Source organism: Salmo salar, chromosome 17 (assembly GCF_965601325.2).
Source record: "Salmo salar chromosome 17, fSalSal1, whole genome shotgun sequence".
Classification (NCBI taxonomy): Eukaryota; Metazoa; Chordata; class Actinopteri; order Salmoniformes; family Salmonidae; genus Salmo; species Salmo salar.
In genome coordinates this window covers 57,919,119-57,941,685 of record NC_138307.1, presented here as the reverse complement: position 1 = coordinate 57,941,685, position 22,567 = coordinate 57,919,119, and the positions used below count along the sequence as shown (strand labels likewise).

General features: G+C 46.3%; 1 protein-coding gene across 3 annotated transcripts in view; it reads right to left on the bottom strand.

The window, feature by feature from the left end:
• Positions 1-1,254: 1,254 nt before the first annotated feature.
• The window catches only part of LOC106576214 (USP6 N-terminal-like protein), a 94,055-nt gene continuing 72,742 nt past the window's right edge, over positions 1,255-22,567 (bottom strand). For all 3 annotated transcript variants that reach the window (XM_014153223.3, XM_014153221.3, XM_014153222.3), the window contains 9 exons: positions 12,872-12,979; positions 12,324-12,433; positions 11,390-11,438; positions 9,315-9,435; positions 8,688-8,782; positions 8,241-8,306; positions 7,145-7,244; positions 6,741-6,893; positions 1,255-4,269 (listed from right to left, as the gene is read on the bottom strand). In XM_014153223.3, the coding sequence (XP_014008698.1) occupies positions 2,588-4,269; positions 6,741-6,893; positions 7,145-7,244; positions 8,241-8,306; positions 8,688-8,782; positions 9,315-9,435; positions 11,390-11,438; positions 12,324-12,433; positions 12,872-12,979 (2,484 nt within the window). In that variant the 3' untranslated portion in view covers positions 1,255-2,587. The remainder of the gene's footprint in view (positions 4,270-6,740; positions 6,894-7,144; positions 7,245-8,240; positions 8,307-8,687; positions 8,783-9,314; positions 9,436-11,389; positions 11,439-12,323; positions 12,434-12,871; positions 12,980-22,567) is intronic.

Below are 22,567 nucleotides of genomic sequence, written 5' to 3'. Positions count from 1 at the left end.
TTGCTTGGACATGCACTGTCAGCTGTGGGACCTTATATAGACAGGTGTGTGCCTTTCCAAATCATGTCCAATCAATTGAATTTACCACAGGTGGAGTCCAATCAAGTTGTACAGTAGAAACATCTCAAGGATGATCAATGGAAACAGGATGCACCTGAGCTCCATTTCAAGTCTCATAGCAACGGATCTGAATACTTGTGTAAATAAGGTATTTTTTTAATGTATTTGTATACATTTGAAAACGTTTCTGAACCCGTCATTATGGGGTATTGTGCGTAGATTGATTTTAATCACTTTTAGAATAAGGCTGTAATGTAACAAAACGTAGTCGAGGGGTCTGAATACTTTTCAAATGCACTGTATATTCTGAATTTAAGTTAAAAACAATGTAGCATTCAAATGACCTCTAATGTATTAAACAGAAATAAAATACATTTACTAAAGAACTGATGTCTGCTGATTATTTGATATTTAGACGCATTTAAACATAATAGGCCCAAATACATGAATGGGATGCAGAGGTATTGTATAATAGATCCTGTGTTTAGTTCAGCCTGCACTGGTTAAAGACAAGTTTTGTGAGAGGTTACCTGGTGGCTGTGGGATTGAGGCGTCCATTGAATGTTTAACAGTGGCTGTACTACCACCAAAGACAGTGCAACTAAAGTACAGTAATGTTCCATGGTCTATGCATTAGCACTGTACCGCCACATTATGGCACCATTGTATCCCTTGAGAAGCAAAGGTCTGATGAAAGGGCAAATTGAGTGGAGTGTTCAAAATGTAACTTTTGTAATGATCTTATGGTAGCCTATTGCTATGACCAAATTCCTAGTTTTGTCCCACACACAAATATTTTGGTCTCAATAAATAACTTACAAGACAACAATGTGCTAAGTGAAAAATAACATGCAATACTCTTAGTAAAGCATGTAGGGGTCCTGGAAAACTGGCCTGTATAATAATCCTTTAAGAAAAAATGGTCTGTAAAATTAAGACGAGGGTGTTGGCAGCTGCATAGGGTTGGAGGTAGCAATTCATTTTGACTGAAGTTTCTCTCCACTAGAGGGAAGTGTTTCCTCAAATATCAGCAGAGGAATAAGGTTGGCACTTCCTGTCCCTTTTTCCAGTATCCAGCGTGAGCTGTGGTCCATGCATGTAGAATATGTACGAAGACACTTCACTGATGTACGAAGGGAATAGCAATAACATTCTTACAGAAATAAATCCACACACAAATATACAGACACATGATCAGAAATGCACACCCCAATTTGTTTTATTAAGTAAAGAAAAGTCTCTGAAGAATGACCTGAAACCATTTTGCAATTAATTATTTAACAAAAAGAAGGAATGACTTATTTGCATGTTCAAATAATAACAGTGTAATTATAACTGTTTGAGAACGATAAGTATTGTATCAAAAAGTACATAGTTGAGAATCAGCAATAAAAGGGTAGGTGGTTGAATATGTATTCAAATGTGTGACGTCACACTACAAAGTAGTATGTACACGTCAGTAAGTATTGATGTGTGTATATGGAATGATTTAATATGTAAGTGCTGGTAACTGAACAGCATTGAGTCTGACTGCTGGAAATATAAGACATGAGTGGACAATTAAAGCATATTGCGGCTTCGTAAGTACTTCAATGCTAGTTCCCCTCCATAGAAACCTCTTGCAGCAAGCTGACACTGCGGTGATGAAAATACTGTACTGTTAATATGCAATTAATGTTCATGTAAACTTTTCAGAGGGAAGTAAATCATACATTACTTCAGGGGAGAAAAGGGGTGATTTTTCTACGGATGACAAAACAGTTCACTGTTACAGTGTCAATATGGGGTATGAAGCAGACACTGGCCTCGATACCCAAACATACTGTACACACTGTGGGTTACACAAATGTTTTGCAATGACTAGAAATTACAGTGGTCGCTAAACTGAGCGACAGAATAATCTCAATGAAAAAATGAAAGTTGTAAACACTGTCCTTATACAGTGGAGGTGCTTCAAAATTGAAATGATTTATTTTCGACAATGATTTTAAATCGTCACTGATCTGTAATTCTATTATTTGACATAGCTTTGTTTCTTCTCTCAGAAAAATAAGATATTCACAAGCATATAGAGTAAATTGACCTCTAAAGTAGATATTTTGGAAGTAACTCATAAAAAAAAATAAAGATGGAAAAGAAAAAACGAATCACTGAGTTTGTCTCGCCAGGAGAAGTGTCCCCTGCTACTCATAACGGTTCAATAACTCAGTATATTAACAAAACATCATTTACTGTACATTTTCAACTCTAAAAGATATATATATACTTTTAACTCCTGTCGTTAATGATTTAACATCCCAAAAATAAAATAATCAATCTTCAGTGGGTTTTTAAAGGGGATCCATAAAAACGTCAAAAGCTGGTATCCTGCAGCATTCACGATGCAGTATGACTTTTAAGGTCAGAACGTCACATTTCAAGCACAAACAGACCAAACTAAAACTCCTTAACTCTAGTAGGACGGCTTGTCTCTGCTGCCACAGTGTCAGCGACTAAACCTGTGTCTTTCTATCCCTCTCTCCTCCTCTCACAACAACATGGACTCCTGCATGGTGAACGCCTCTGGTGCGTGCCTGTAGTGTGGTCCTCCGAACAGCGGGGGGAGCTGCTGCCTCATGGTGGGCTGTTGCTGCTGCTCGTGGAACTGTGTCCTGTAGTGAGCCAGGCCGTCAGGGCCGGGGGGGAAGGTGAACTCCTGCACGGGGGACATCTGGGCCCTCTGGAAGCTGGGGGATCGGGGTACACCTCCAGGGGCACGTGTTATGTCACCACCTTCCTGCTGCCCCCACGACTGCACCTCCGCTGCCCCTCCCCGGCCTGGCCCCTCAGACAGGTAGGGTTGTGTCTGCTCCCCTCTCCTGCGCCCCTCGTACCTGTTGTAGTCAACAGGAGGGTACACCGGATAGGCGGCTGCAGCGGAGGTGAGCCGTGTGGGCTGACGCAGGTATGTGGAGGCGTTACTACCAGGGCTGTCCAGCTGCTGTATGCTGCGGGGGGCCAGCGGGGCTACAATGGTCCAGGGGGGCTGGGCTGAACTGGGAGGCTGCCTGTGGGTGGTGGCATAGGAGTTGTTCATGAGGGCCTTCTCCGGAGAGTGGCTGGGCCGCTGGGTGGTGACGTACGCCCTCTCCCCATACATCAGACCCATAGGTGGGGTGCCTCGGGAGGGCGGGGGGCCGTAGTGCCTGTCCTCTCCCAGTCCCTTCTGCTCAAGGCTCACACTGTACGGAGGGTAGTGGAGTGGCACCATAGCAGGCCGGCCGGGGGAGTACTGCTGGGGGGGCGTGTGGTACTGGCTCTGGCCGTTGGGGTGGACATAGGGTTTACCCCCCGCAGGGCTGTTGAGGGACAGGGCAGCAGGGATGGGGCATTTGGACTGCCTACCCACTGGTCCTATAGAGACCATGCTCCCTTGCAGGCTGGGGGTTGGGGGTAGGGACGGCGTTTCGCTGCGTCTCATCTGTGACGGTGGCCTGTCCAGCTCCAGGACCTCCACAAAGTCCTGCTCTGCCCCCCCGGGCACGTTGTCGTACTGAGAGGCGTTGGAGCCGCGGCTGGAGCCTGGGATCAAGCCCCTGGAGCGGGGCCGGCGGTTGAGCAGCAGGGTGTCATCAGGGCTGGAGGGGGCCGGGGAACCACCGCGGCTCAGCTGGATCTCCCTGGCCGCCGCTGCCTTGGCCGCCTCCAGCTTGGTCTCGGAGGGTTTGACCCAGCGCGGGGCGACGTCTTTACGAGAGCTGCTGGAGGCGGCATTGGAGTTGTGGTTGGCCGTGGCGTGGTTCTGAGGCTTCCCTCCGTCCACCACTTTTGTAGGAGGGTTGGCGTGTGGCGAGGGCGCTGGGGACGGCGTAGGTGTGGACCCTCTCTCTGGGGTAGCAAGGGGGGGGACGGAGGGCTGTTTGCATTGGGGGTCGAGGTGGACGGAGGGCTGTTTGCAGTGAGGGTCGAGGTGGACGGAGTTCTCTCCGGACCCCCGTGATCTGGCCTCCCTCTTCTCAGCCTTGTGCTGCCGGACCAGCTTCTCCAGGGAGTCCCTGCCCGCCCGGTTGGGGGGTCGGCTGTCCTGCTGGTGCTTGGGGGAGGGGCTGGGCGCTTTTGGGGGCTCGGCCGGCTGGGCGTGGCTCTGACCATTCGCCACGTGGTTCTGGTTCACCGCCGGCTCTGGGGGAAGCTGCCCAAGAAGCTTCTTGGGATACTCATCCTCTTTACCTGCACAGATACAACAGACAGACGGGTTAGAGCACCTGGAGGGAGAACACAAAAACGGCAAAGGCATGTTTTCAAACGATGAATATTAAAAAAGGGCAATATGGATTCATGCAACATCACTGCCGACGGGGGGTGAAAATAAAGAGAGAATTACATTCACCACAACACTGAATAATCACGTCTCCACAGGCGAGAAGCCAACCAAGGGCGTAACAAAATCCACATCTGAAATATATCTGATATTAAAATGCCAGAGTGCGAGGCAGAGGCGTCCAATTAAGAAGTGCCATTCAAAAGTGTAGACTGAAATAATATGTTTTCACTCAGTTCCATTAAAATGTACTTAGCTGCAGCAGCAGGCTGACTTCAAAAGGTCAGAGTGAAATGAGCTAACGGTCTGTCCTTAAAGACTTTAGAGGCACTTGTAAGGGGGTAAAGTAGGAAACATGGCTGAGTTAGCACTTAAGGACAAAAAACATAAATATATCAACTCCATGCAGTTTTAAACTATTACGTGATGACTATATTATTATTATTACTACATAATCGTATCTACCAGTGTCATGAAAAGAAAGTACAGTACAGGTGACACAGATATACAGACAGTGAAGGTGTGACACTGGATGTGTTGGGCTCTGGTAGGAACAGTGTGTCCACAATCACCATAGAAACCAGGAGACACAAGCTGGAGAAGAGGAAGTGATGTGACAGGACCAGGAAGTGTTGTTTATTTCCTAACCAACAGAGGATATCTCCTGAAGGTTTGATAAGGTCTCAAACATTACAACGTAAATGTTCCAGTTCCCTTACTGTTAGGTTATTTTATTTGCATTTTTTTTATTTAGAGTTTGAACCAGGAAGTGCTGTCACTGACTGTTATTGAATCCACAAACTCAAGTGGCTCTCCATTGTGTAAGAAAGTGTCCCATTTTCCTGTCCTTAAACTGAATGGGTGAAAACAATATGGAGAAACTCTGCCTGTAAGTCACAGCATCCATCACTCCTACACAGCTTCCTGTCCTTCTCTACTTTCACTTAAAACCACTGATCTGAAAAACCTGGATAAGGGAAATAATGGCTCTTAGGTTGGGGATAAAGGAAAGGAGACAAGAAGTCGGAAGCCATTCAAATGTATTGGGACCCAGCAGAGATTGTGCTTTATTGCTTTCACCCACTCAGTCTTCTCAGTTTGGACTCAGGAGAAGAAGCCACTTGAGAGTATTGAGGATTCACCCAGGAAATATGTGTTCACTGATACAGGTGCTTAAGGGTTGCCAAGTTAAGGGTTGGTTGCAGTCTCCACCCCACAATCAAACGTAAACACAGACAACAACCTATTCAAACCTTTGTTTAGCCTCTTGTTAAAAACCTCATCCAGCAATTTAACTGTCAAAGTTGGAAGAGTTCTGGGTTGAAGATGAGCTCCGAGTGCTGCAGTCGAACAAAAAGACTCCGCTGTTGGATGATACTTATTATCCTGACACCAGGAAGAGAAAATTGTTCTCTCACTGTGTGTGTGTGTGTGTGTGTGTGTGTGTGTGTGTGTGTGTGTGTGTGTGTGTGTGTGTGTGTGTGTGTGTGTGGTAGGATGCCACAGTACATTAGGACATTTGGAGGTTAAGCCATTATGTAGTCTACAATGTTGAGTCAAAGCTTTAGGCAAGATGTATCTTACTAACTGAAAGTACAGACTTAAAGTATCTTATTAACTGTAAAGTACTGACTTAAAGTATCCTACTAACTGTAAAGTAGGAGTTAAATGGTTACTACTGTATTGATAATGACTATCTGCAGTACCTCGCTAAAAGCAGGCAGAGACAAAGAGTGTGGGAGTTATAGAGAAGGACAATCCCTCCACTACAAGACTCCAAGGTAGCTTTACCAATAGCAGCCTGGCCTGAGGTGCAGTAGCTACTGCACAAGGTTGCGGTAACATTGTGAGAATGTTCTGTAAGAAAACCCCAGGGCTGCTGGGTAGACAGGCAACAGACAGATGGAAAACGGAGGGACAGACAGAGGGAGGGAGGGATGGACAGATGATGAAACAGGAACACCAGTCAGGATAGCCCACCGGTTACTGTCGTAGCAGGGGATGTGGCCCCCACTCCCACCCACACTTTTGTAGGCTGGGCCGAACCATTGGGAGAAGAGGGAGAAGAGGCAGATTAAGCAAGAGACAGAAAGCAAGATGAGACACACACTGCTGTCACTAATTACTACTACCACTGGTAATACTACTACACAGTAGCCAGCAGGAGAGCTGTGTGTGTGTGTGTGTGTGTGTGAACTGGAACTGTGTGATTGAAGGGGAATGTAAGTGAAGTAACATATGCAGGGTGATACATCCGTGTGTGTGTGTGTTGATATTTTGAGCTTGTGTGTGGCAGATGTCTAATCTGTGTGTGTGGGACAAATGTATAGCCTACTGTAATCTGTGTGTGTATAAGATGTGTTGGTGGGCAGAAGGCTACCTGGTGCGGCCAGCTCCAGTTTGGACCTCCTTAGCTCCACCATGTTGTTCTGCAGCTGCTCAATCACAAAGTCATCCTCAAAGAAGAAGTCCTTGGCCAGAGTCACCTGCAGAAACTCAACCAGGTCCTCCATAGACAGCTTCAACAGGTGCTCTGCAAACACACACACACACACACACACACACACACACACACACACACACACACAGTGTGAGAACACTTTCTCCTGTGCAGTTTGAGGACAGTCACAGATCTTAGAGGTTAGCGGAGGTGGTTCAGTGAACATGATGAGCAACTTTGCCTGAGACCTGAAGCTGGGGCTTTAGTTCAGCGGACTAAAACAGTCTGGTGGTCACAGACAACCATGTGGACACAATAGCACAGTCCTACTGTTCTGGTCTTACTCTTGTGCAGTTTGAGGACCGTGTAGGACATGGCGGTCAGAACTCTCTCTCCTTCCAGGATATAGATGTCCCAGATCCGCAGGGTCAGAGTGAAGGGGGTCTGAGGGAGAGATTGGAAGAGAGAGAGAGGAAGAAAGATAATGAAGGAGAGAGAAAGAGATAGGGAGAGAGAAGGAGCCAGAATGGAGGAGAAATAAATATATTTTCATAATATAACACTTTCTTTAGCCCAACACCCGCAGTAGGCATGGTGTGATAACGACTGTTGCTTTACAAAGACATATTTAGAAAAGCATATACAGAGGGAAGGGGATGTGATTCAGCCACTCACCCTGTCTAACATTCTGGTACAGAGGGAAGGGGATGTGATTCAGCCACTCACCCTGTCTAACATTCTGATACAGAGGGAAGGGGATGTGATTCAGCCACTCACCCTGTCTAACATTCTGATACAGAGGGAAGGGGATGTGATTCAGCCACTCACCCTGTCTAACATTCTGATACAGAGGGAAGGGGATGTGATTCAGTCACTCACCCTGTCTAACATTCTGATACAGAGGGAAGGGGATGTGATTCAGCCACTCACCCTGTCTAACATTCTGATACAGAGGGAAGGGGATGTGATTCAGCCACTCACCCTGTCTAACATTCTGATACAGAGGGAAGGGGATGTGATTCAGCCACTCACCCTGTCTAACATTCTGATACAGAGGGAAGGGGATGTGATTCAGCCACTCACCCTGTCTAACATTCTGATACAGAGAGAAGGGGATGTGATTCAGCCACTCACCCTGTCTAACATTCTGGTACAGAGGGAAGGGGATGTGATTCAGCCACTCACCCTGTCTAACATTCTGGTACAGAGGGAAGGGGATGTGATTCAGCCACTCACCCTGTCTAACATTCTGATACAGAGGGAAGGGGATGTGATTCAGCCACTCACCCTGTCTAACATTCTGATACAGAGGGAAGGGGATGTGATTCAGCCACTCACCCTGTCTAACATTCTGGTACAGAGGGAAGGGGATGTGATTCAGCCACTCACCCTGTCTAACATTCTGATACAGAGGGAAGGGGATGTGATTCAGCCACTCACCCTGTCCAGGAAACACTGGAAGAACCACTTCATAGTGTACAGGCTGGTGAACACCTCCTGTGTGTCCTGAAACAGAGGTCAATGAGCCATTACCGCTCCGTGTTCGTGTGTGTGTATGTACGTGCGTGCGTGCGTATTAAAAAATGGCAGTGGCCTTGGTTTAACAACAGTGGTGAATGGGTGCCCAAGGCCCCATATTAACAGCAGAATAAAAGCCATGTTTGTCTGTCTGTGTGTGTGTGGCATGGTTGTGTGTATAGACATGGCATTTCTCTCTCATTCCACCACCCTTTAATCTCAACACATCAAAGGCTGCTGCTGTGGCACTCAACTCAGTCCCCCATACCAGCTGGCTTAGGGCTGTCATTTATATACCAGTACCCCCTCCCCAGGCTGTGTGTGTGTGTGTGTGTATGTGTGTGTGTGCGCGCGCTCTGCGGGCCTCACCAGGTGTGACTTCAGTTTGGGCATCATCTTCTTGAGGATGCGGTCATGGTGCTCCTGGAAGCGCATCAGCTTGGGGAAGCCGGGGATAAAAAACCCTAGAGGGACGGAGATCACAGAGCATTTTATCAAATGGAGGAAATGAGTCTGGTGGTTCTCGTTGTGTGTGTGTCTGAATGGAAGGGACGTGAGATTGGGTGAGCTCTATAGATATCTGGTAAGAAGTTGTAAGGGAGGGTTCTCTAGAAAATGTGTTTCTTCACATTTTATGGGGCCCAGAAGAGACAGCCTAAGTCCTTGAAAGGTATGTGAGAGTGGGTGTATACAGTGTGTGAGTGTGTGTTTATATTCTATCCATAGGGCACCTTCCTGTGTCAGTGGGGTCATGTTGGCCTTAAGGAATGTTTGGAGTAAAAGACCAGAGCTAACTATCCTATGTGGTCTAGGGCATGGCTGTTCATGCCTACTTAGTGTCTGGTCTAGTATGCTACCCCTGAATTGACTTGTATCCTATATGGTGAAATGTATGGCATGGCTTAGGCGTGGGTGTTGCGTGGGCTATTGCATGACGATCTAACGCTTCTATAGGATGTTACACAGTGTGTAGAGTGTGTGTTTTGGTGTGTTTACCGTGCATGGCGTGTTTCTGTCCAGACAGCAGTTTGACCAGAGCCCAGAAGGCATCCTCTTCATTCATATAGATGAGCAACAGAGCAGTGATCTGACTCATGCCCTGGCAGTACCCCACCTCCTACACACACACACACACACACACACACACACACACACACACACACACACACACACACACACACACACACACACACACACACACACACACACACACACACACACACACCACACACACACACACACACACACACACACACACACACACACACACACACACTTTTATAATGTATAGACAAACATACAGTTGAAGTCGGAAGTTTACATACACCTTAGCCAAATACATTTAAACTCGGTTTTCACAATTCCTGACATTTAATCCTAGTAAAAATTCCCTGTATTAGGTCAGTTCGGATCACCACTTTATTTTAAGAATGTGAAATGTCAGAATAATAGTAGAGAGAAATATTTATTTCATCTTTAATTTCTTTCATCACATTCCCTTTGGGTCAGAAGTTCACATACAATCAATTAGTATTTGGTAGCATTGCCATTAAATTTGTTTAACTTTGGTCAAACATTTCAGGAAGCCTTCCACAAGCTTCCCACAATAAGTTGGGTGAATTTTGGCCTATTTCTCCTGACAGAGATGGTGTAACTGAGTCAGGTTTGTAGGCCTCCTTGCTCACGCATGCTTTTTCAGTTCTGCCCACAAATTTTCTATGGGATTGAGGTCAGGGCTTTGTGATGGCCACTCCAATACCTTTACTTTGTTGTCTTTAAGCCATTTTGCCACAACTTTGGAAGTATGCTTGGGGTCATTGTCCATTTGGAAGACCAATATATCCACATAATTTTCCTTCCTCATGAAGCCATCTATTTTGTGAAGTGCACCAGTCCCTCCTGCAGCAAAGCACCCCCACAACATGATGCTGCCACCCCCGTGCTTCACGGTTGGGATGGTGTTCTTCAGCTTGCAAGCGTCCCCCTTTTTCCTCCAAACATAACGATGGTCATTATGGCCAAACAGTTCCATTTTTGTTTCATCAGACCAGGGGACATTTCTCCAAAAAGTATGATCTTTGTTCCCATGTGCAGTTGCAAACCGAAGTCTGGCTTGTTTATGGCGGTTTTGGGGCAGTGGCTTCTTCCTTGCAGAGTGGCGTTTCAGGTTATGAAGATATAGGACTCGTTTTACTGTGGATATAGATACTTTTGTACCTGTTTCCTTCAGCATCTTCACAAGGTCCTTTGCTGTTATTCTGGGATTGATTTGCACTTTTCGCACCAAAGTACGTTCATCTCTAGGAGACAGAACACGTCTCCTTCCTGAGCGGTATGACGGCTACATGGTACCATGGTGTTTATACTTGCGTACTATTGTTTGTACAGATGAACGTGGTACCTTCAGGCGTTTGGAATTGCTCCCAAGGATGAACCAGACTTGTGGAGGTCTACAATTTATTTTCTGAGGTCTTGGCTGATTTCTTTTGATTTTCCCATGATGTCAAGCAAAGAGACACTGAGTTTGAAGGTAGGCCTTGAAATACATCCACAGGTACACCTCCAATTGACTCAAATGATGTCAATTAGCCTATCATTTTCCAAGCTGTTTAATGGTACAGTCAACTTAGTGTATGTAATCTTCTGATACAGTGAATTATAAGTGAAATATTCTGTCTGTAACCAATTGTTGTAAAAATGACTTGTGTCATGCACAAAGTAGATGTCCTTACCGACTTGCCAAAACTATAGTTTGTTAACAAGAAATTTGTGGAGTGGTTGAAAAACGAGTTTTAATGACTCCAAACTAAGTGTATGTAAACTTCTGACTCCAACTGTACATACAAAACTGCACACAAACTCACTTTTCTATTTCTACACAGGAACAGAAAAGGTTGGTGGATGGAGAGAACTGGGGAGGATGATCAGGAGGAGCTGGATGAGGGGAAAAAAGAAGGACGAGGGAGAGGAGAAGGAAGAGGCTGTAGAAAATAGTTGATTGGGAAAAGGAGAGGTCGAGTAAAGAAGAGGTTTCGGGGGATTCATTCTGGAATGTGTGTAGTGTGACTCACCGTGTTGTACATGGAGTAGGCTGTTAGGACGTGGAACAGAGCCTGCTGCCTGAAAACAACAACAAACAGTCAACCTACTAATATAATGACATCATCTGATGGAAGTGCAGGTTAACTAACAGGAACACCTCAGGAGCTTCCCAACTGATCCCAAAAGGGGAATTCAGGTTGCTTTTTTATTTAACCAGGTTAGTCTCCTTGAGATACATTCTATTTTTCAAGAGAGATCTGGTCTTCTCTCATCATTCAAATGCTCTAATAGTTGTACCGTCTTCCAAATGAGATGAACAAATGCATTAGTGATTTTTACTTCCTATATTTGGCCAGTAATGGCAACCCTTGTGTTTGAGGTAGTTGGAAGTTTTATGCTTTCATGGTCAGTATTGAGGCAATGCGTTTAGTTCCTGTGAGGCTGTGGCTGCCAAGTCCATGTTGCTCTCTGACTCTGCAGGTCACAGTGTTTATTTCCCAGGGGCCCCTGGGTCTGGCTCTCTCCATGACGTCATCAAGCAGAAGTAAAAAACACAGAAAAGGGAAGTGTGTCCTCTGACTTCCTTATAGGGAAATGTCAATGTCAGCCACCATTATGACAGAAAGAGGTATGGCCAGATAGATGCGCATCATGGCCCAGGCTACGACCAGGGGTTTTTCCTAGTCAGGGCACATGGTCAACAAAAACTCCAGGCCCTAATTAAGGGTACTATTCTGTAGTAACTAAGTGTGGATTATGTACTTCTCATCATGTTGAATATGAGATACTGACTTGACGTCATAGCGGGTCATGAACATGATGTGGTCCCCGTGTTGTGTGTGTGTGTGTACACAGTTGGAGGGAGATACTGACTTGATGTCGTAGCGGGTCATGAACATGATGTGGTTCTTGTGTGTGTGTGTGTGTGTGTGTGTGTGTGTACAGTTGGAGGGAGATACTGACTTGACGTCGTAGCGGGTCATGAACATAATGTGGTCCCTGTAGGTTCGGTTCACATCCAGGTCAATCTGACGGATGTCAGGAGACAGACCCCGAGCCCTGAGCTTCAGCTTCTACACACAGGAAACACAACAACACAGGGTCACTGAGGGTGTGTGTGTGTGTGTGTGTGTGAGTTTGTGAGAGTGAAATACAAAGGAATAAAACGACTTATCCATCCCGCAAATGTTTTCGTTATAATGAAGCTTAGTTGTGACTAAAGAGACAGTATTCCAGTGCTGACACACACACCACCTTCCCCTCCACACACATTCATCTCCCCCATAATAATGGACGAAGCGCTGAAATCTAATAAATCCAGGGCTTGCCGGCCTGGTTATGAATGTTAATGAGGCCTGGGCTATAATGAAGCTGGCTGAGTGGAGAGAGACAATAGGAGAGTCAAGTACAGTGTGAATGTGTATAGTTCCTACATGACTTTGCCCGGGGAGAAAGGAGGGAGGATGTTCGTCCTCTGCTGTGACCTTCTGGCTCGTGTTTCCATAACGTACCTCGTAGAAGTCTTTCTTCTCCTCCTTTATTTTGGGAACGTCGAGGAGCAGACACCACACCTCTCCTCGGAGCTGTAGGGGAATTCCCTTATAGATCCGCCTCACCAGCTGGAGGGAGACATGGATACGGGGAAAAGGACATTCTTAGTGTAACATCAAAGAGACCATGCTTCACCTTTCAACCACACCCCTTAGCCCTAACGCTCAAGATTCAAAATGCCTTTTTGCCCAATCAAATTTGAGCTCCACAACCGAACAGTTTTCATGATGAATTGATAGTATGAATAATCTGACTCACATTCAGCATTAAGGGGGTACAGCAACCACCAAGAACACATCAATCACCAAGAACACATCAATCAAATGTTACTCAAGTGGATAGTATGAGAGGACAGGTATGTGTGTGTGTGTGTGTGTGTGTGTGTGTGTGTGTGTGTGTGTGTGTGTGTGTGTGTGTGTGTGTGTGTGTGTGTGTGTGTATGAGAGGACAGGTGTGTGTGAGGACAGGTATGTGTGTGTGTGTGAGGACAGGTAGTGTGTGTGTGTGTGTGTGTGTGTGTGTGTGTGTGTGTGTGTGTGTGTGTGTGTGTGTGTGTGTGTGTGTGTGTGTGTGTGTGTATGAGAGGACAGGTATGTGTGTGTGTGTGTGTGTGTGTGTGTGTGTGGTGTGTGTGTGTGTGAGGACAGGTATGTGTGTGTGTGTGTGTGTGTGAGGACAGGTATGTGTGTGTGTGTGTGTGTGTGTGTGTGTGTGTGTGAGGACAGGTATGTGTGTGTGTGTGTGTGTGTGTGAGGACAGGTATGTGTGTGTGTGGTGTGTGTGTGTGTGAGGACAGGTATGTGTGTGTGTGTGTGTGTGTGTGTGTGTGTGTGTGTGTGTGAGGACAGGTATGTGTGTGTGTGTGTGTGTGTGTGTGTGTGTGTGTGTGTGTGTGTGTGTGTGTGTGTGTGTGTGTGTGTGTGTGTGTGTGTGTGTGTGTGTGTGAGGACAGGTATGTGTGTGTGTGTGAGGACAGGTATGTGTGTGTGTGTGAGGACAGGTATGTGTGTGTGTGTGTGTGTGTGGAGGACAGGTATGTGTGTGTGTGTGTGTGTGTGTGTGTGTGGACAGGTATGTGTGTGTGTGTGTGAGGACAGGTATGTGTGTGTGTGTGTGTGTGTGTGTGTGTGTGTGTGTGAGGACAGGTATGTGTGTGTGTGTGTGTGTGTGTGTGTGTGTGAGGACAGGTATGTGTGTGTGTGTGTGTGTGTGTGTGTGTGTGTGTGTGGTGTGTGTGTGTGTGGGTGTGTGTGTGTGTGTGTGTGGGCGGTAGTGTGTGTGTGTGAGGACAGGTATGTGTGTGTGTGTGAGGACAGGTATGTGTGTGTGTGTGAGGACAGGTATGTGTGTGTGTGTGAGGACAGGTATGTGTGTGTGTGTGAGGACAGGTATGTGTGTGTGTGTGAGGACAGGTATGTGTGTGTGTGTGAGGACAGGTATGTGTGTGTGTGTGAGGACCGGTATGTGTGTGTGTGAGGACCGGTATGTGTGTGTGTGAGGACCGGTATGTGTGTGTGTGAGGACCGGTATGTGTGTGTGTGAGGACCGGTATGTGTGTGTGTGAGGACCGGTATGTGTGTGTGTGAGGACAGGCATGTGTGTGTGTGTGAGGACAGGTATGTGTGTGTGTGTGAGGACAGGTATGTGTGTGTGTGTGAGGACAGGTATGTGTGTGTGTGTGAGAACAGGTATGTGTGTGTGAGGACAGGTATGTGTGTGTGTGAGGACAGGTATGTGTGTGTGTGAGGACAGGTATGTGTGTGTGTGAGGACAGGTATGTGTGTGTGTGAGGACAGGTATGTGTGTGTGTGAGGACAGGTATGTGTGTGTGTGAGGACAGGTATGTGTGTGTGTGTGAGGACAGGGTCGTGTTGTTTTCCAGGGTCACACACAGACAAAAGTATGTGGACACGTGCTCTTTGAACATCTCATTCCAAAATCATGGCTATTAATATGAAGTTGGTCCCCCCTTTTCTGTTATAACAGCCTCCACTCTTCTGGGAAGGCTTTCCACTAGATGTTGGAACATTGCTGCAGGGACTTGCTTCCATTCAGCCAGAAGAGCATTAGAGAAGTCGGGCACTGATGTTGTTGGATGATTAGGCCTGGCTTGCAGTTGATGGAGTTGAGGTCAGGGCTCTGTGCAGGCCAGTCAAGTTCTTCTACACAGATCTCGACAAATCATTTCTGTATGGACCTCACTTTGTGCATGGGGTCATTGTCATGCTGAAACAGGAAAGAGCCTGCTCCAAACTGTTGCCATAAAGTTGGAAGCACAGAATTGGGGGGGCCTAGCCCAAACCATGAAAAACAGCCCCGGACCATTATTCCTCCTGCACTACATTGGGGCAGGTAGCGTTCTCCTGGCATCCACCAAACCCAGATTGGTCCGTCGGACTGCCAGATGGTGAAGCGTGATTCATCACTCCATAGAACGTGTTTCCATTGCTCCAGAGTCCAATGGCAGCGAGCTTTACACCACTTCCAGCCAACGCTTGGCATTGCGCATGGTGATCTTAAGCTTGTGTGCGGCTGCTCGGCCATGGAAACTTTGCTTCCAGAGGCAGTTTGAAACTCAGTAGTGAGTGTTGCAACCAATGTTCCGTCAAATTCCTTGGGGCACTGAGCAAATTTCTGGTCTGCTGAGCGGAAACTTGAAAATTCTGTGCAACTTCAAGCGCGTGTTTACTGTGAATACTGAGGCTGTACCCTCCTTTAAGTTAGTTATAACAGTGGCCAAGTAGACTACTGTGGCTATTTGATCATAATATAGACCTACCAGAGTGGTCTACCATCAAAAACTATGGAGAAAATGCATCCCATAACATTTTAACATGGAAATAGCTGTTCTATCATTCAGCCTACAATAGCAGCTTTTCAAAGATGCCTAGAAATGTACACGTTTTGTGCTCTGTAGGATGCAATCACTCCCCTATTGCTGACTACAAATGTTCTATAACTGGGCTAATAACTCACTAACTAGCAAAGGATATGAACAAAATGTGCACACGTGGCTACATGCAGCTCTCGCTTTGATCTCAAAACAAGTGCATCTACTCATGACTGCTCATGCTGTAAACACTGTCCAGTTCAAAGTAAATGGCACAGATACATATATGGCAATGGTCTATTTGCATATAGGCCTACTGCAGCTCTGGTTATGCTGCACAGGTCTGTGTAGAGTACGGACTGAGTCGTGCGTGTCAACGCAATAGAATTCTACTCCAATGCGTTCTGCCTACAACAAAATGTGTTGCTTAGTTTGTTGTGTTTCGGTATGCTACATTGAAAGTGGTTAATATTGTGTTGATTTGATCACAGTTGCCACAGTAAAGGGAAACGTTGATAGTGTTAACAGGGAAAACTAGAACAAAGGCCACCAACCTTGGCAGTCAGATCGATTTCTGAGGCAAAATGCAAGCCAAGATCTACCACTCAGATTTTTTTTATTACATGACTTAAAAACATAAGCCTGTGCAACATTAACCAATTAAAAACAGTACTGTAGCAATGAGGTAAAAACAGTACCATAGAAATATAGGCCAAATACATTATCAACGCATATTGGCTTTGCTTGAATTGCCCTGCCAATTAATTGTTGTTCGGGTCATTTTTTTAAAATTATAATTCGAAATGTGAGGAAGGCTATATGATCACACTGGTAATAGAGCCGTTGTTGTATTTCTTGTGAGGCACAGCTGAGTGAGCATTTAAATCATTTGCTTTATTTTTATTTTACTGGGCTGATAGTGCCTGCATTTGATGGTCAGTCTCAGCGGAGGGAGAGAGCAGCAGACGCAGCGTCAGCCTCTCAACATCCCTCTGCTCTCCCATTCCTCCACTGACCCTGACCAAAAAGGGTGGGGAAACTCGAGTCGCACCTCATTATTTCTGCCTCATGCTGACTTACAGTAGTGAAGGCATACATTTCATACATTTTTTTCCCATACTGGTCCCCCGTGGGAAACGAACCCACAACCCTGGCGTTGCAAACACCATGCTCTACTAACTGAGCTACACGGGACCAACAACGCAAGCCTATAGGATTCACTTTCCTACTCATTCATTACTGCTGCAGTGCTTGTTGCAGCGCTGAGTGGAAATTGGAAGAACGTGCATTTTATGGCTTATAAAAGTGTTGAATACAAAGTGTTGACAGTGCTGAGAAAGAATTTTAACATGAACTCACTCATAAAAACATCAGGTCTTTGCTGTATTTGTTGAGTCTCTCTCTAGTCGTGGTTTTAAACGTTTTGAAATCTCACAGTATCAACTTTTCTGTAGCTTTCTTTAATACCTGCTACGTTACTGCAGACACAGTCTTCTGAGCCATCTGATTGGCCAGCGGTAGGCCTATAGTGCACCTGATTTGCTCTCCAGACCCGCCAGACACATGAAATGGTTCCAAATGGCAACAGTTTGCCTACCTGGCGAGCAGGGCAGCTGAATCGGGTTCACCTACCGCCAACATCCCGAGACGATAAAACAATAAAACAAAATAGGAACAAGGCTTTATCATTGTTTTTTTTACAGTAATGTTTAACGGTCGACTAGGAATGCCTTGGAGATCAACCAGTCAGTGAACACTGCTCTAGAAAGTTGAGTGAAGATCAATCTCATGCTTCTCTCCGTGGGCTGATATTTCTGCACGGTAGTCCCGGGGAGCAGCGCACACCTTAGAGGAAACATTGGCTGCAACCGAGGCCAGACAATTTTTAATCACTACGCGCTTTAGCACTCTGCGGGTCCGTTCTGTGAGCTTGAGTGACCTACCACTTCGCGGCTGAGCCGTTGTTGCTCCTAGACGTTTCCACTTCACAATAACAGCACTTACAGTTGACCGGGGCAGCTCTAGCAGGACAGAAATTTAACGAACTGACTTGATGGAAAGGTGGCATCCTATGACTGTGCCACGTTGAAAGTCACTGGCTCTTCAGTAAGGCCATTTTATTGCCAATGTTTGTCTATAGAGATTGCATGGCTGTGTGGTCGATTTTATTCACCTGTCAGTCAAGCAACGAAGGTGGCTAAAATAGCCTAATTTGAAGCGGTATCCACATACTTTTATAGTGTCATATACATATATAAACATACACATACACACACACACACACGCACACGCACACACACACACACACACACACACACACACACACACACACACGGTGTTGCAATCTACTGCAGAGATAGCCTGCAGAGTTCTGTCCTACTATCCAGGTCTGTACCCAAACAATTTGAACTTCTACTTTTAAAAATACATCTCTCTAAAAACAAGTCTCTCACCGTTTCCGCCTGCTATAGACCACCCTCTGCCCCCAGCTGTGCTCTGGACACCATATGTGAACTGATTGTCCCCCCCATCTATCTTCAGAGCTCGTGCTGCTAGGTGACCTAAACTGGGACATTCTTAACACCCCAGCCATCCTACAATCTAAGCTTGATGCCCTCAATCTCACACAAATTATCAATGAACCTACCAGGTACCACCCCGAAGCCGTAAACACGGGAACCCTCATAGATATCATCCTAAACAACTTGCCCTCTAAATACACCTCTGCTCTTTTCAACCAAGATCTCAGCGATCACTGCCTCATTGCCTGCATCCGTAATGGGTCAGCGGTCAAACGACCTCCACTCATCACTGTCAAACGCTCCCTGAAACATTTCAGCGAGCAAGCCTTTCTAATCGACCTGGCCCGGGTATCCTGGAAGGATATTGACCTCATCCCTTCAGTAGAGGATGCCTGGTTATTTTTTTTAAATGCCTTCCTCACCATCTTAAATAAGCATGCCCCATTCAAGAAATGTAGAACCAGGAACAGATATAGCCCTTGGTTCTCTCCAGACCTGACTGCCCTAAACCAACACAAAATCATCCTGTGGCGTTCTGCATTAGCATTGAACAGCCACCGTGATATGCAACTTTTCAGGAAAGTTAGAAACCAATATACACAGGCAGTTAGAAAAGCCAAGGCTAGCATTTTCAAGCAGAAATTTGCTTCCTGCAACACAAACTCAAAAAAGTTCTGGGACACTGTAAAGTCCATGGAGAATAAGAACACCTCCTCCCAGCTGCCCACTGCACTGAGGATAGGAAACTCCGTCACCTCCGATAAATCCACTATAACTGAGAATTTCAATAAGCATTTTTCTACGGCTGGCCATGCACCCCCCACAGCTACTCACCCAAGCCTTCCCCATTTCTCCTTCTCCCAAATCCAGTCAGCTGATGTTCTGAAAGAGCTGCAAAATCTGGACCCTACAAATCAGCCGGGCTAGACAATCTGGACCCTTTCTTTCTAAAATTATCTGCCGAAATTGTTGCAACCCCTATTACTAGCCTGTTCAACCTCTCTTTCGTGTCGTCTGAGATTCCAAAAGATTGGAAAGCAGCTGCTGTCATCCCCCTCTTCAAAGGAGGGGACACTCTTGACCCAAACTGCTACAGACCTATATCTATCCTACCCTGCCTTTCTAAGGTCTTCGAAAGCCAAGTCAACAAACAAATTACCGACCATTTCGAATCCCACCGCACCTTCTCCGCTATGCAATCTGGTTTCAGAGCTGGTCACCTCAGCCACGCTCAAGGTCCTAAACGATATTGTAACCGCCATCGATAAGAAACAATACTGTGCTGCCGTATTCATTGACCTTGCCAAGGCTTTCAACTCTGTCAACCACCAAATCTTCATCGGCAGACTCAATTGCCTTGGTTTCTCAAACGATTGCCTCGCCTGGTTCACCAACTACTTCTCTGATAGAGTTCAATGTGTCAAATCGGAGGGCCTGTTGTCCGGGCCTCTGGTAGTCTCTATGGGGGTGCCACAGGGTTCAATTCTTGGGCCAACTCTTTTCTCTGTATACATCAATGATGTCGCTCTTGCTGCTGGTGAGTCTCTGATCCACCTCTACGCAGACGACACCATTCTGTATACTTCTGGCCCTTCTTTGGACACTGTGTTAACAACCCTCCAGACGAGCTTCAATGCCATACAACTCTCCTTCCGTGGCCTCCAACTGCTCTTAAATACATGTAAAACTAAATGCTTGCTCTTCAACCGATCGCTGCCCGCACCTGCCCGCCCGTCTGGACGGTTCTTACTTAGAATATGTGGACAACTACAAATACCTAGGTGTCTGGTTAGACTGTAAGCTCTCCTTCCAGACTCACATCAAACATCTCCAATCCAAAGTTAAATCTAGAATTGGCTTCCTATTTCGCAACAAAGCATCCTTCACTCATGCTGCCAAACATACCCTCGTAAAACTGACCATCCTACCGATCCTCGACTTCGGCGATGTCATTTACAAAATAGCCTCCAATACCCTACTCAATAAACTGGATGCAGTCTATCACAGTGCCATATGTTTTGTCACCAAAGCCCCATATACTACCCACCACTGCGACCTGTACGCTCTCGTTGGCTGGCCCTCGCTTCATACTTGTCGCCAAACCCACTGGCTCCAGGTCATCTACAAGACCCTGCTAAGTAAAGTCCCCCCTTATCTCTCGCTGGTCACCATAGCAGCACCCACCTGTAGCACGCGCTCCAGCAGGTATATCTCACTGGTCACCCCTAAAGCCAATTCTTCCTTTGGCCGTCTCTCCTTCCAGTTCTCCACTGCCAATGACTGGAACGAACTACGAAAATCTCTGAAACTGGAAACGCTTATCTCCCTCCCTAGCTTTAAGCACCAGCTGTCAGAGCAGCTCACAGATCACTGCACCTGTACATAGCCCATCTATAATTTCGGCCAAACAACTACCTCTTCCCCTACTGTATTTATTTATTTTGCTCCATTATTTCTATTTCTACTTTGCACTTTCTTACACTACAAATCTACCATGCCAGTGTTTTACTTGCTATATTGTATTTAGTTTGCCACCATGGCCTTTTTTGCCTTTACCTCCCTTATCTCACCTCATTTGCTCACATTGTGTATCGACTTATTTTCCTACTGTATTATTGACTGTATGTTTGTTTTACTCCATGTGTAACTCTGTGTTGGTGTCGAACTGCTTTGCTTTATCTTGGCCAGGTCGCAATTGTAAATGAGAACTTGTCTCAACTTGCCTACCTGGTTAAATAAAGGTGAACTAAAATAAATATATCTATCTATATACACTGCTCAAAAAAATAAAGGGAACACTTAAACAACACAATGTAACTCCAAGTCAATCACACTTCTGTGAAATCAAACTGTGCACTTAGGAAGCAACACTGATTGACAATACATTTCGCATGCTGTTGTGCAAATGGAATAGACAACAGGTGGAAATTATAGGCAATTAGCAAGACACCCCCAATAAAGGAGTGGTTCTGCAGGTGGTGACCACAGACCACTTCTAAGTTCCTATGCTTCCTGGCTGATGTTTTGGTCACTTTTGAATGCTGGCGGTGCTTTCACTCTAGTGGTAGCATGAGACGGAGTCTACAACCCACACAAGTGGCTCAGGTAGTGCAGCTCATCCAGGATGGCACATCAATGCGAGCTGTGGCAAGAAGGTTTGCTGTGTCTGTCAGCGTAGTGTCCAGAGCATGGAGGCACTACCAGGAGACAGGCCAGTACATCAGGAGACGTGGAGGAGGCCGTAGGAGGGCAACAACCCAGCAGCAGGACCGCTACCTCCGCCTTTGTGCAAGGAGGAGCAGGAGGAGCACTGCCAGAGCCCTGCAAAATGACCTCCAGCAGGCCACAAATGTGTATGCATCTGCTCAAACGGTCAGAAACAGACTCCATGAGGGTGGTATGAGGGCCCGTCGTCCACAGGTGGGGGTTGTGCTTACAGCCCAACACCGTGCAGGTTGTTTGGCATTTGCCAGAGAACACCAAGATTGGCAAATTCGCCACTGGCGCCCTGTGCTCTTCACAGATGAAAGCAGGTTCACACTGAGCACATGTGACAGACGTGACAGAGTCTGGAGATGCCGTGGAGAACATTCTGCTGCCTGCAACATCCTCCAGCATGACCGGTTTGGTGGTGGGTCAGTCATGGTGTGGGGTGGCATTTCTTTGGGGGGCCGCACAGCCCTCCATGTGCTCGCCAGCGGTAGCCTGACTGCCATTAGGTACCGAGATGAGATCCTCAGACCCCTTGTGAGACCATATGCTGGTGCGGTTGGCCCTGGGTTCCTCCTAATGCAAGACAATGCTAGACCTCATGTGGCTGGAGTGTGTCAGCAGTTCCTGCAAGAGGAAGGCATTGATGCTATGGACTGGCCCATCCGTTCCCCAGACCTGAATCCAATTGAGCACATCTGGGACATCATGTCTCGCTCCATCCACCAACGCCACGTTGCACCACAGACTGTCCAGGAGTTGGCGGATGCTTTAGTCCAGGTCTGGGAGGAGATCCCTCAGGAGACCATCCGCCACCTCATCAGGAGCATGCCCAGGCGTTGTAGGGAGGTCATACAGGCACGTGGAGGCCACACACACTACTGAGCCTCATTTTGACTTGTTTTAAGGACATTACATCAAAGTTGGATCAGCCTGTAGTGTGGTTTTCCACTTTAATTTTGAGTGTGACTCCAAATCCAGACCTCCATGGGTTGATAAATTGGATTTCCATTGATTATTTTTGTGTGATTTTGTTGTCAGCACATTCAACTATGTAAAGAAAAAAGTATTTAATAAGATTATTTCATTCATTC